Source organism: Chiloscyllium plagiosum, unplaced genomic scaffold (genome assembly GCF_037043375.1).
Source record: "Chiloscyllium plagiosum isolate Xiang-an unplaced genomic scaffold, Cpla_swu_hap1 HiC_scaffold_53X, whole genome shotgun sequence".
Taxonomy (NCBI): domain Eukaryota; kingdom Metazoa; phylum Chordata; class Chondrichthyes; order Orectolobiformes; family Hemiscylliidae; genus Chiloscyllium; species Chiloscyllium plagiosum.
This window is the reverse complement of record NW_028270191.1, coordinates 19,336,939-19,350,211: the sequence shown is the minus strand read 5'-3', so window position 1 is coordinate 19,350,211 and position 13,273 is coordinate 19,336,939. Positions and strand designations below refer to the sequence as shown.

The following is a 13,273-nucleotide window of genomic DNA, read 5'->3' as shown; positions in this document are numbered from 1 at the left end:
AATTGCTATAATTGCTGCAGTTTAGATCTCTATTTAATGAAAAAATTACAACTTTTGTTGAAATGCAATTCCTTTAAGTATCTTTGTCTTTTCAGCGGCAGAGATTGCGTCAGCTTTTGATCCGTCAGCAAATACAACGGAATAACTTGCGACAGGAGAAAGAACAGGCTGCTGCATGCGGGGGAGGCACTACTACAACTAGTTGGTCGCAAGAAAGTTCAAACCAGCCCCATGAGCTACAGACAAGAGCACCACCTCCATACCCCCTCTCCCAGGTACCTACTGATATTGGTTGTCTGGTATTTTAAACAACTTCCCGTACTGTCTCCTTTTCATCAATTAATATCTGGGCTAATTGATAACATGAATTGTACTTAGTTGAACAGTTACGCTTAGGTTTTTCATGTGTAGGAGCTTGAAAAAACTAATGGTTCTCCCATTCCCCTCCAATGTGTGTTCTGCTGCTTCATTTTAGAAGGTAAAATCTTCCACATATGTGAATATTCATTGCAGATCCTTCTGAAGCCACCTCTGTCCCAAACCTGACCACTTGGCTATAGTTAGTCAAATCATTTCCAGATCTCAGATGTACTAAGGTGGAGTTTGAAGTTTGATATTCTGTCATATTGCAGTTATTGAGACAGCGCAGCATTTGCAGTTTATCTTGGATTTATCAACCATCGTATCACAACTCCGAAACATCATGTTTCAAAAGAGCAAATTTGCAGGACTTCAAAGTTCATCGCTCCTGAAGTACTCAAGAACAATTGAGACAGTCATTATGTGGATCTTATGGCCCTCCAAGTAACGATGAGGCAACTTGCTCGTTATTCTATTTTGGTAGTGATAGTTGAGGGAAAATATAAGCGAGGTCATAATCTAACATTTCTGGATTGCTGTAAGAGCTTTTTACTGTAAAGGATCTGACAACTTAAACTGCTTTAATTTACTTTTGCAGTACACAAGTTAATTTTTTTTAAGAAATATAAATCTTGATTTTTGCTTATTGTAGGATCGGTCTGGCCTGAGAGGGCTAATCCCTGGCTCAGGAAATGGAAGACTAATAAATCCGGTGGTCATAGATAAACAGCGATTGTTTCCTCAGGATGAGAATCTGTGTAGGCCTCCACAGCCAGGCAGTACCCCTACTGGTGAAGTAAACACGTCCAGGTACTTGCAATCTAACTAATATCTATTTGTATTTAAATAGTCGTATGTACTGGTTAACTTGGTAGAGCAGTCTGTTAAAGCATAAGGAGCTAGCTGAAAGTTTAAAAACTATCTTTGTCGCCATGTTATTGGCCCAATTAGAAAGAAGGCATTGCTGGAAAATGAAATGGATTAAAGGTCTGTGGGGTTGCATTTGGATGAGATCTTGACTTTTCAATTCGGAATGAAAAAGAGCAAGAAACAATTCAAATAGTTCTAAGTTGGAAGAGGGTTATTTCAATGTGATGAAAAGAAAGCCGATTAGGGTAAAATGGAGCTGGAGATTGCTTCATAATTCTTTCCTGTCAGTGGGTAATGTTTAAGGAACAGATGCTTCAAATGCAAGCTAGTTCATTCCAACAATTGTAAAGGAACCAAAGCAGGGGTCCTTGGATGGTGAGGGGGGTAGAGATTATGATGAAGCAAAAGTGGAAATCATGTTCCACAAATTTGATTGACCTTTGAATAGGTGACCAAGAAGATAGGTGAAGGCAGAGTAATAGACGTTATCTACAACGACTTTAGGAAGACCTTCAACAAGGTTCCGCACGGTAGACTAGTTAGTAAGGTTAGATCACATGGGAATCGAGGGAGAGCTAGCCATTTAGATACAAAATTGACTTGATGGTAGGAGAGATGGAGAGGATAGTAGTAGAGGGTTATTTTTCAGATTGGAGGCCTGTGACTAGCAGTGTGCCGCAAGAAACAGTATTGGATCCATTGTTGTTTGTCATTTATATAATTGATTTTGATGAGAATATTAGAGGCATGATTAATAAGTTTGCAGATGACATCAAAATTAGTATAGTGGATAGTGAAGAAAGTTATCTAACAGTACAACGGGTCCTTGATCAACTCGGCCAATGGGCTGAGGAATGGCAGCTGGATTTTAATTCAGATAAATGTGAGGTGTTGCATCTTGATAAGAAACCAGGGCAGGACTTGCAGAGTTAATGGGTTCTTGGGGAGTGTTATCGAACAGAGACACCTAGGGGTGCAGTTATATAGCTCTTTGAAAGTGGTGTCACAAGTAGACAGTGTGACAAAGAAGACATTTGACACGCTCACCTTCATCGGTTAGGACATTGTGTATTGGAGTTGGGACAGATACAGCTGTACAAGACATTGATAAGGCCACATTTGGAGTACTGCATACAGTTCTCGTCGCCCTGCTATAGGAAGGATGTTATCAAACTGGAAAGCATGCAAAAAGAATTTACGAGGATATTACACTGACTAAAAGGTTTGAGTTATAAAGGAGAGACTGGATAAGCTGGGACCTTTTTCCCTGGAGCATAAGAGGCTGAGGTGTGACCTTTTATAGAGGTATATCAAATCATGAGGAGTGTAGATAAGGTGAGTAGCCAGGGTTTTTTCCTCAGGGTAGGGTAGTCCAAAAGTAGAGGGCATAAGTTTTAGGTGAGAGGAGTAAGATTGAAAAGGGACTTGAGGGGGATGTTTTTCTCACAGCAATGAGCTGCCAGAGGAAGTGAAAAAGGCTGGTACAATTACAACATTTAAAAGACATTTGGACAGGTGCATGGATGGAAAAGGTTGAGAGGGATATGGGCCAAATGAGATTAGTTTAGTTTAGGAAACCTGGTCAGCATGGATGAGTTGGGCTGTTTCGTTGCTGTATGACTCTACAGACTCTGTAACAAAGGAGGATGGGTGCTGAATGTCAGCCGAGTTCTTCAGGTGAAAAATCTGATCAAGCACAATCTGTCGACTTGAGAGATGGAGGAAAATAAGGCAGGCAAAGTGAAAGCATGCAAATACTGGAAATGCCCAGCAGTGAAATGTCCACATCTGGAGTTCAGAGGATGGTTCATATTTCAGGTTGATCTTTTCGTGAGCATGGGATATAATCTAAATGCCCAGTTCTGTTGATATTTTGCATTGTTGGATTTTTTTTTAAATCATTGGAGATCAGATTGAAGGTTTTTGGAATGATAATATTAGATTGCAGGGAATTATATCCTTAATATTAAATCATAGGGAAATTGGAATAATTTCAGTGTGCCAATAAGGGATCCAGTCAAGGTAAAATGGAACTGAAGATTTGCAGGAAGGAAATATGGGGTAAGAGTGCAATCCCAACTGGTGACTGCAACAAACCTTCTGTATTGCTAAGGACACTTGCACTTTCTAAAGATGTTGAGGTTGGATGAATTTTTTTCCATGTTCCCTGAAGTTGTTAGTCACTAATTCTTTTAAACAAGTTGAGTGAGATGTTATTGCTAGGATCTGTTCATTAATAATGTCTTAAAAGTATTCCCATTTTAAAGGGAACTCTGACTAAAGATTGCTGCTTTCCATTATTTATATCCACAGTTGCATATTTTTTTCTAGACAATCAGGAGTTGGTAACCCGCAAGGATTTCACCCAAGAAGCTTACCAGCTGCTCAACAACAACAGTGGCAGCAGCAGTTAGCACAAAGACTTCCTGGACAGACTCGTTTCCAGCAACCTGAGGCTTTGCATGTTAGCAGGCCTGCAATGACCATGCAAATGAACAACACAACTGGACTTAACCCTCGACTTGCCACTCAAATCACTTTTCAAAATGCACAGCAACAAATTGTGGCTTCACCAATTCCTGTGAGCCCTCAGTACATAGAACTGAGACACAATTCCCAACGTTTACCCATTGCTGCCCAATTGACACAGCGTGCTCCCCAGCCAAGACCGCGTCTTCCACTACCAAATCAAGAAATCAATCAGTATGTGCACCAAATGCAAGGATGCAAGGTCATGTCAAGGGGTCCAGGTACACCTTTGTCGCAGTCACCAGTTGGGATTGCACTCTTGCCCCAGCAGAATATCTCTGCTCAGTTGCCGCCATCTCCTCAATCAGTGGAAGTATCAAATGCCCAACAGCATATCCAAACAAAAGAGCCTTTAGAATCTACTGCACAAGTTCAATCACAACAGGTGTTTCAAACTACTTCATCGACATCATCCTCTCCTAGTTGCTGCTCAGACAGTTTGAAAGATAGCTCTGTATCCTTTCCACTTAACTCTGTCCCATCGATGTCCAGTGTAGTTACAGAGCATGCAGATTTAGATCCTCGGAAAATCCCTTGTGATGATTCAGTAGAAAAAGCCTTAGATGAAGAACTTGACTCGCCTAAAGACCTAGATGAAGAAGATGACCTTGCCAATCTGAGTCTTGACCCAGACAGTAAGACAGATGATGAGCTTGGTAACCTTGATAACCTAGAAACCAATGACCCCCATCTAGATGATCTCTTGAAGTGTGAAGAGTTTGATCTACTGGCCTATACTGACCCTGAGCTAGACACAGGTGACAAAAAGGACATTTTTACAGAGCAGTTACGTTTAGTAGAATCTGCAAATGAGAAGGCAGAGGAAGGTCAGGATATTCTAGCTCATCAAGATGCTGTAAACCCTGCAATTAAAGGTACACTCAATAAAGTTAACAAATCTGATTTGGAAAAAACGGCAAAGGGAGATGAGCGTGAAAAAACATTGCCTAAATCCAATGTTGTTGCAGATACACTGTCTACATCCGATAGGGTTATGTGTGGATCAGTGAATAATGTCACTTCAGAGACAAACAGTAACAATCAGTGCAGTGATCCAGTTAACAGGTCCCCATCTACTGACGATCCTCCCAAACCTACTCTTGATCTAGTACTGAAGGTTGAGGAGAATATCTCCAAAAATTCACCCTGCCAATTTGTAGCAAATACATCTGACGCACAGACAGTTTTGATAAAATCAGAAAGTCAGTCAAAGGGAAATGGTGAGAGAGGGGCAGCATCAGTGCTACTCAGTATTGGAACTGGCCTTAGTGTTAACGTAAGTGTAGCGCAATGTCATAGCACTGAATGTACTACCAGTGGAACACAAACTACTGCTCAAAGTGGTACAGTTGCTTCAAGTGGTCATGGGACTACACATATTTCCAGCAATGGTCATTCTAACTTGGATTTAGAAAGTAAACCTTGTACATCTTCGGCTCAGTTAGTATCAAAGATACCACTAGCTGCCCAGTCTAGACCAACAATAGATAAACTTGGACTAGACGAGATGTGCCATCACGTGTCCAGTATGGAACCAAAACGTCGATCTGTGGATGACCTTGTTAAGGTAGAGAGTTCCCTGGAAGCAAGTGAGCTTCCACTACTCCTCCATGACTTACTTGAGCAAGAGAAAATGGAATTGCAGCAGCAACAATTGGGAGGATCACAGTGTATACCACCGCAACAACCGCAGCAACATTCAACACCAAAGGCTCTCCAAGTTCTGCAACAACTTGAGGTTTCACATCAACAGAGTCATCCAGGACTTTCTCAACACCTTTCAACAACACAGCAATCTCAGCACCTTGAGGGGCCATCACAAAATTTAAACCTACCACAACAACATATCCTGGGAGTGATACAGCATCATCACTTGGGGATCCCAAGATCTCTTCCATCTTCCCAGCAGCAACAGTTGACAGCGTCACAGCAACGGCTTGGAACCTCACCACATGTCGTCATGTCGCAGCAGCAGCATGTGGCAACAGGACAACACGCACCGCAGCAGTTGGTGGCTACGCAACAGAATCAGCATATGACCTCACCACAATTGCTGCCAACTCAGCAGTTGGCTGTTTCGCAGTTGGGCATCATGCAGCAGACGCAGCAAGTTGTGATGCAACAGCAGCAACAATTAGCCAATGCTTTCTTCCCAGATACAGGTACAGTAGGTAATGAGCAAACTTGCAAATAATTTCTTTTTGGTTGTCTGGAATTGGCTGATGCACTAAATTAGCAATATAATTGTTTGAATGCTGCTTTGTGTAGTTCATGTGGGTAGTAATAGGTTTTCTATGTATCTTGGCCATTGTTCCTGCTGCACGCAGCACCAAAGAAAAACAAGATATACCAAGTCATAGATCTTGTTGTTTATGGAATCTTGGTGTCGCAAAATGACTGTTGCATTTACTGTCACTGTGCTTCAAAGTAATTCATAATGTGTGAAGTGCTTTGAGACTTTTGAGAGAAGTGATTATGCACTACATGAGTGCAAGTCACTTTGTTTTTTCCCATTATTTTCAATTGTGTTCCATTCGGGTGGTGGTCTTGTGTTCATTATAAAGTTCATTTTATCTTTCCACCATTGCAATTTCCGATATTTAATTTATTCAAACTGAATTTCTGCTTTGCACTACTGTTTAGTCAAGCTTCATTTTTTTTTAGTGATGAAAATTATGTAATTCAATAAGAATTTGAGCAAGTTGCCATGAACAAATGGCTGTCGTTGTTACAATTACCATCACGCTGTAGAAATAAAAAAGGGAAACTGTAATTATTAGATAATATGCAAGGCAACATTTAACATTGTAAATAAATCTGTGTCCTTCTCGAATAACTAGGGCTAACTGCTGATGGTCAACTGGTTCAATTCTTGTTTCCTTGTATTCTGGACCCATCACAGTTCAGTCATAGTTCATTTTGTTCGGTCACCATAATTCTTTCCATTCCTCATCCTCGACTAGCTGTAGGAACGTTGTCCGTTTGTGATATTCAAAGGAAAGCATACACTGTCGTCTTGTGAAAAATGTCGTGATATTGTGGCTAGGTGATGCTGCATGTGATCTCCTCTTGCAACATATGGACTCCGGGATCTCTGATACTGTACTAATGCAACATTTTCCAGGAAATCTTTGGTGTTTGTATCATATCCTGTCAACAAAAGTTTTGAGTTATCCTTTGTTCAGGTGTAGGTTTGACGCAATAGCAATGTATATTCCATTAATCAGTTGCATCCAGATTTTTGTATCACTTTTCAGGAAGATTTATACTAAGAGATAAAACACAAAACGAGTTAAACTAGTGCTATTCCCTTTCAAGTGGAGCATTCAGAAGAAAGAAAAGGTATGATGTTTAGTTTGTTTTTATAGAAGGAAAGTTTTTACATGTTGATTGTAAAAGTTGTTCAATCAGCTGTAATGTTGCTCTCATGACTGTAACAATTTTTATGTTAGTTGATAGAGTGGTTAGTCCTGTATAATGGGTGTTATGGGTTCCTGCATCTAATGACTGTGGACTCCCTGCACCAACTAGCCGAGACTATCCTGCTGCATGCATACTCTGAATTCAGGAACTGGAACTGCTTAGAGTTGAGTGTGAACCTTGCACCCTACTCAGAGGCAGGGATATGAGCACAGCTGAAGTCGTGCTCCCTGTTTTTTATATCTCTGAAATCTGAACAATGATCAATCCAATCTCTCTCTGTTGATCATGTGTGTTCTCTCCCACATGCAGACATTCTTGTCCCTCTCAAGTCATTGTGAGTGTATGCCTGTACCAATACCTACAACAGGCTTTAAAATCTTTATTTTATTCACTCATGGGATGTGATTGATTCTGTCTGGGCCAGCATTTATTACCCTTGAGACAGTGGTTATGAGCAACTTTCTTGAGCCACTGCAAATCATTTGGTGTCAGTACACCCACAGTGCTCTTAGGGAGGGAGTTCCAGGATTTTGACCCAGCAACACTGAAGAAATGGTTATATATTTCCAAATCAGGATGATGAGCATTTTGGATGGTAACTTGCAGGGGGTGGTGTTCCCATGTATTTGCTGCCCTGTTGTGACACTTAATGGTCGTGGTTTTGAAAGGAAAACAAAATCAGAAATTACTGGGAAAAACTCAGCAGATCTGGCAGCATTTGTGCAGAGAAATCAGAGTTAATTTTTCAGGTCCAATGACCCTTCATCATTTGTTTCTGATTTTTGGTATCCGCAGTTTCTTTTTTTGTTGTTGTGTGGGTTTGGAAGGAGTTGTTTTGAATTTTTGCAGTACATCTTAAGGTACAATGTTTCTGTTGAGTGTCGGTGGTGGAGAGAGTGAACCTTGTTGAATGTGGTGCAAATTAAGTGGATGCTTGCGTGTTGGAACTGCACTTGTCTCAGCAAGTGGGGAGTATTCCATCACTTTACTGACTTGTGCCTTTCAGATGGTGGGCAGGCTCCGTCAGTCTTGAGGCCACTTACCAACCCATACCTGGATATTGTCCAAGTTTTGCTTCATTTGCATGTGGACTGTTTCAGTACCTGAGGAGACCTGTATGGTTCTGAAGATTGTACAGTCATGAGCTAGCATCCCCAGTCCTGACCTTAAGATGGAAGGAAGGTCATTGAAGCAGTTGAAGAAGGTTGAGCCTCAGACACTATCCTGACGAACTCCTGCAGCAATGTCCTGGAGCTGAGGTGACTGATCTACAACAACTATGGCCATCTTCTTGTGTGCCAGTTATAACTCCAACCATTGAAGAACTTTTCCCTTGGCTTGTGTGCTGTGTGGTAATCACCAGGAGATCTCCATGCCTATGTTTGACCTGATACCATGAGACTTCATGGGGCCCAGGATTCATGTTTAGGACTCAGAGCACCTCCCTCCTAACTCTATACCACTGTGCCTCCACATCTACTGCGTTGTCATGACTGTCCAGTTTCATTCTTTTTAAACTCTGTTGTGGGCTCTGCAACTGTGTGCTTTGCTTGGTAACTTCAGCAGGCAGTTAAGAGTCAACCACGTTTCTGTGGGCCTGGAGTCACGTGGAGGCCAGGCAAAGGTGACCACCTTAAAAGACATTAATGAGCCAGATGAGTTTTTCCATCGATCAACAATGGTTTCATGGTCATCACTAGACATTTAATTTCAGGATTTTAAAATTTCAAATTCCTAAATCCTCCAGAACCTGGGCCTCTGAATTATTAGGCTAGTAATAAAACTGAGGCTATCGCCACCCCTCAAATTATTATCTCTGCAAAATAGCATTTGTAATTGCAGACCTTTTTAGTCACTGTATAGATAAGTGAGAGTTCTCTTTTCCATTGTTTTGTGCAATCATGCACACTTAAAAGGATGTCTTATTTATGTATGACTTACATGAAGGCTTTCAGTTTGCAGTGCGCTAGTGCACGGAGCAAACATTGAATGGGGTATCATGATAAATGGTATTGCTTGAGTTGAATTGCCTTCAAGTTGGCTAACTGCAAAAGGAAGATTAGAATCCAGTTGATCCACTTCGGTAGACTTCGTAATTTATTACCTGTGACATGCAGGTCTAGAGTATTCCAGACTATTATGAGTGATTACCCAGCCAGTTTGGTTTATTAATGGGAATTGGAGAATTGACCTGTCGTGGGAGGTTATGCTTTGCTCTCAATATCTCTGCAAACTACCCACCTAATGGCTTGGAGGATTCTACATTGACATGCAGCAAGGACCTTACCAGTATGCTCTGCTGGTAGGTTGAAAGATTTTGACTGATTGGGGTCCAAATATGCTCCTGCTTAGATTTGGAAATTCCTAAGACTTGACTGTTGTCAATGTGGGTACAAGCAGTTTGGACTGAGTTGTGCAGCACAGAAACCAACCCTTCGGTCCAACTTGGCCATGCAACCAGATATCCTAAATTAATCTTGTCTCATTTGCCAGCATTTGGCCCATATCCCTCTAAACCCTTCCTATTCATGTACCCATCCAGATGCCTTTTAAATGTTGTAATTGTAACAGCCTCCACCACTTCCTCTGGCAACTTATTCATGATGCACATCATCCTCTGTGTGAAAATGTTGCCCCTCAGGTCCTTTTAAATCTTTGTGTCAACTTACACCAATGTCCTCTAAGTTTGGACTCTCCTATCCTGGGAAAAATACCTTGTCTATTTTCCCTATCCATGCCTGTCATGATTTTATAAATCTCTAATAAGGTCACCCCCTTCAGCTTATGACACTCCAGGGAAAACAGCCCTAGCCTATTCAACCTCTCCCTGTAGCTCAAGCCCTCCACCCCTGTCAACATCCTTGTAAATCTTTTCTGAACCCTTTCAAATTTCACAACATCCTTCAGGAGGGAGACCAGATTCGCACAATATACTACAAACGTGGCCTAACCAATGTCCTGTTCAGCCACAAGTGAAGTTCCAACTCCTAATCTCAATACCCTGACTAATAAAGGGAAGTGTACCAAATATTGCCTTCACTACTCTATCTACCTGTGACACCACTTTCAAGGAACTATGAACCTGTACCCCAAGGTCTCTTTGTTCAGCAACACTCCCTAGGGCCTTACCATTAAGTGTATACTTTCTGCCCTGATTTACCTTTCCAAAATGCATCTCCCATTTGTCTAAATTAAACTCCACCTGCCACTCCATGGCCCAATGGCCCATCTGATGAAGGTCCCATTGTTCTCTGACGTAACTTTCTTCGCTGTCCACTACACCTCCAATTTTGGTGTCATCTCCAAGTTTACTAGCCATACTTCTATATTGACATCCAAATCGTGTACATAAATTAGAAAAAGCAGTGGACCCAGCACTGATCCTTGTGGCACACCACTGGTCACAGGCTTCCAGTCATCCTCTGTCTCTTACCTTCAAGCCAATTTTGTATCCAAATGGCTAGGTCTCCCTGATTTCCATGTGATCTAACCTTGCTAACCATGTGGAACCTTGTTGTTCGCCTTGCTGAAGCCTATGTAGGCAACATCCACTGCTCTAATTTCTTCAGTCTTTGTCACTTTAAAAAAACTCAAGTTAGTGAGACACTATTTTGCGCGCACACAGCCATACTGATTACCCTAATCAGGCCTTTCCTTTCCAAATGCATGTGAATCATGTTTCTCAGAATCTCCTCCAACAACTTGTCCACCAATGATGTCAGATTCACCAGTCTGTAGTTCCCTGACTTTTCTTTTATAATAGCACACGCCAGCCAATCCCCAGTCTTCCGGCACCTCACCTGCGGATGGAGATGGTCCAAATATCTCAGCAAAGAGCCCAGCAATTACTTCCCTAGTTTCTCAGAGTTCTCTGGTACATCTGATCAGATCCTGGGGATTTATCCACCTTTGAGTTTTAAGACATCCAGCACCACTTCTAATATGGAGGATTTTCAAGACATCACTATGCATTTCTCCAAGTTCTCTAGCTTTTATATCCTTCTCCACAGTAAATATTGATGTGAAATACTTATTTAGTATCTCACCCATCTGCAGTTCCATACACAGGCTGCCCTTTTGATCTTCAAGGAGCCCTATTCTCTCCGTAGTCACTCTTTTGTCCTTAATATATTTGTGGAATCACTTTGGATTTTTCTTAACCCTATTTGCCAAAGCTATCTCATGTGCCCTTTTTTCCCTCCTGATTTCCCTTGAGTATATTACTACTGCTGTTGTATTCCTCTAGTTGACCATGCAGTATTAATAGAAACACAATCTTTTGCTGTCTGTTTACTCTGACTTGTTTTGCAGACTATGCAAACGCAGTGCTGGGTACGCCAGTAAAATAGGGAGATTAATGTGTCAAATCTGCAGAAATTACTCCTATTTAAAAAAAACAATATTTCTCATTACTCAGAACAACATGCTAAAATAGGAAAACCTAATCAAAAATGGCGATAAGGGTCTTTCATTTATCAGTCCAGAGATCATTGGCATAATGATCTCTGGACTGCAATAATTTGCAATAATGAGCAAAAAACTTAATTTACATAAAATAACGATATTCTGCATTGGCTCTCCTATATTTGTATGACATGTTCTCTGATTCCACTATTATCACTTTTTTTTTCTTTGAGACACATACAAATGCTTGTTGGCAAAGGCTGGTTTGAGGGTGTATCTCGCATATTCTGGAGGCAGTATACTAGGGAATTGGACCATGCAGTATTACCAGTTTAACTATTTAAATAAGCCATTCAATGAGTTGCCATAAAAAGGCAGACAGTCCCTCCTCGGCCTCTTGATCTACTGGCAACTAGAAATATTGATTTTAAGACATGGAAGATGACATCATTTGGATACTTTGGGCCAGACCATCATAAAAACAGTGGTATTCACTAAGTTGTCTAATGATGGTGTGTACTAGCTCCAGGCAACTTGACCCAGCATTGGAAGCTTTCCTCTGGATCTCATGTCAATCTTACCATGAATTCTTCTTGGCTGTATTCTTATGGAGTATATCTGAAGGAGGAGCAAGAACAAGCCATTCAGCCCCTCAAACCTGTTCTGCAAATCAATGGGTGATCAGATTGCTTCACATTCTTGCCTGTCCTCATTAATCTTTCATTCCCTTATTTATCAAGAATCCACCCACCTCTACCAAAGGTACTCAAATTTCTGAGGGAAGAAGTAGTTCTCAACTATCCTAAACCGATGACCCCTTAATTTAAAGCAGTGCTTCTCTTCCCCCCCCCCCCCCCCCCACCTCAGTTCTAGGTCTTCCCACAAAAGGAACCATCCTTTTCATAATCACCCTGTCAAGACTTCTCATGATCTTGTATGCTTCAGTCAAGATACATTGTATTCTCCTAAACTCCAGATACAAGCCTAGTCTGTCAAACTTTTCCTCCTAAAGCAACCTGCCTCTTCCAGATATTAGTCTAGTAAACAGTCTCTGACTTGCTTCCAATGCATTGCATTCTATCTTACACCAGGTGACCAATAATGTCTCACCACCCTGTTTAACTGAAACATAATGTCCATTATGTTTCCTGAGCCTGAAGGCTCACTGACGATGTTACCTAGTATGGTGGTGAAACATCTGAAAACGAACCTTGCAGCTCAGCGAGCAAACCTACATCTAGAACTTCAACCTGAGCTACAAATCTTCTCAAAACTCGCTAACACCTATGAGTACAATACGCTAAAACTGGCCCAAAAGTGGGAAAGGCTCACCGAAGACGTTACCTAGTATGGTGATGACACGTCAGAAAATGAACCTTGCAGCTCAGTGAGCAAACCTACATCCAAAACATAATGTCCATACTTTGGTATTCAACTCCCCTCACTGCAAATTATAACATGCTGTTAGCTTTCATAATTACTTGTACCTGCAGGCTGACCATTTGAGATTCATGCACTTGGAAACCCAGGACCCTGTGCATTCACAGAATTCTGGAATCTCACCATTTAGATAATATGCTTTTTATTCTTCCTGCCAAAATGGACATTTTCCCATTTTCCTTTATGGTACTGTATTTGCTAGATCTTTTCCCATTCACTTAGCTGCATCCCTTTGTAGTCTTGTGCT

The 13,273-nt window shown here is 41.3% G+C and overlaps 1 protein-coding gene across 6 annotated transcripts in view; it reads left to right on the top strand.

Moving 5' to 3' along the window:
• Positions 1 to 13,273, top strand: part of kmt2d (lysine (K)-specific methyltransferase 2D) — a 244,793-nt gene that overhangs the window by 163,908 nt on the left and 67,612 nt on the right. For 3 of the 6 annotated variants that reach the window (XM_087985601.1, XM_087985602.1, XM_087985600.1), the window contains 3 exons: positions 96 to 275; positions 1,013 to 1,170; positions 3,562 to 5,921. In XM_087985601.1, the coding sequence (XP_087841727.1) occupies positions 96 to 275; positions 1,013 to 1,170; positions 3,562 to 5,921 (2,698 nt within the window). Of the gene's footprint in view, positions 1 to 95; positions 276 to 1,012; positions 1,171 to 3,543; positions 5,931 to 13,273 lie in introns of all 6 variants that reach the window. The other 3 variants (XM_043681829.2, XM_043681828.2, XM_043681827.2) reach the window with 2 other exon arrangements.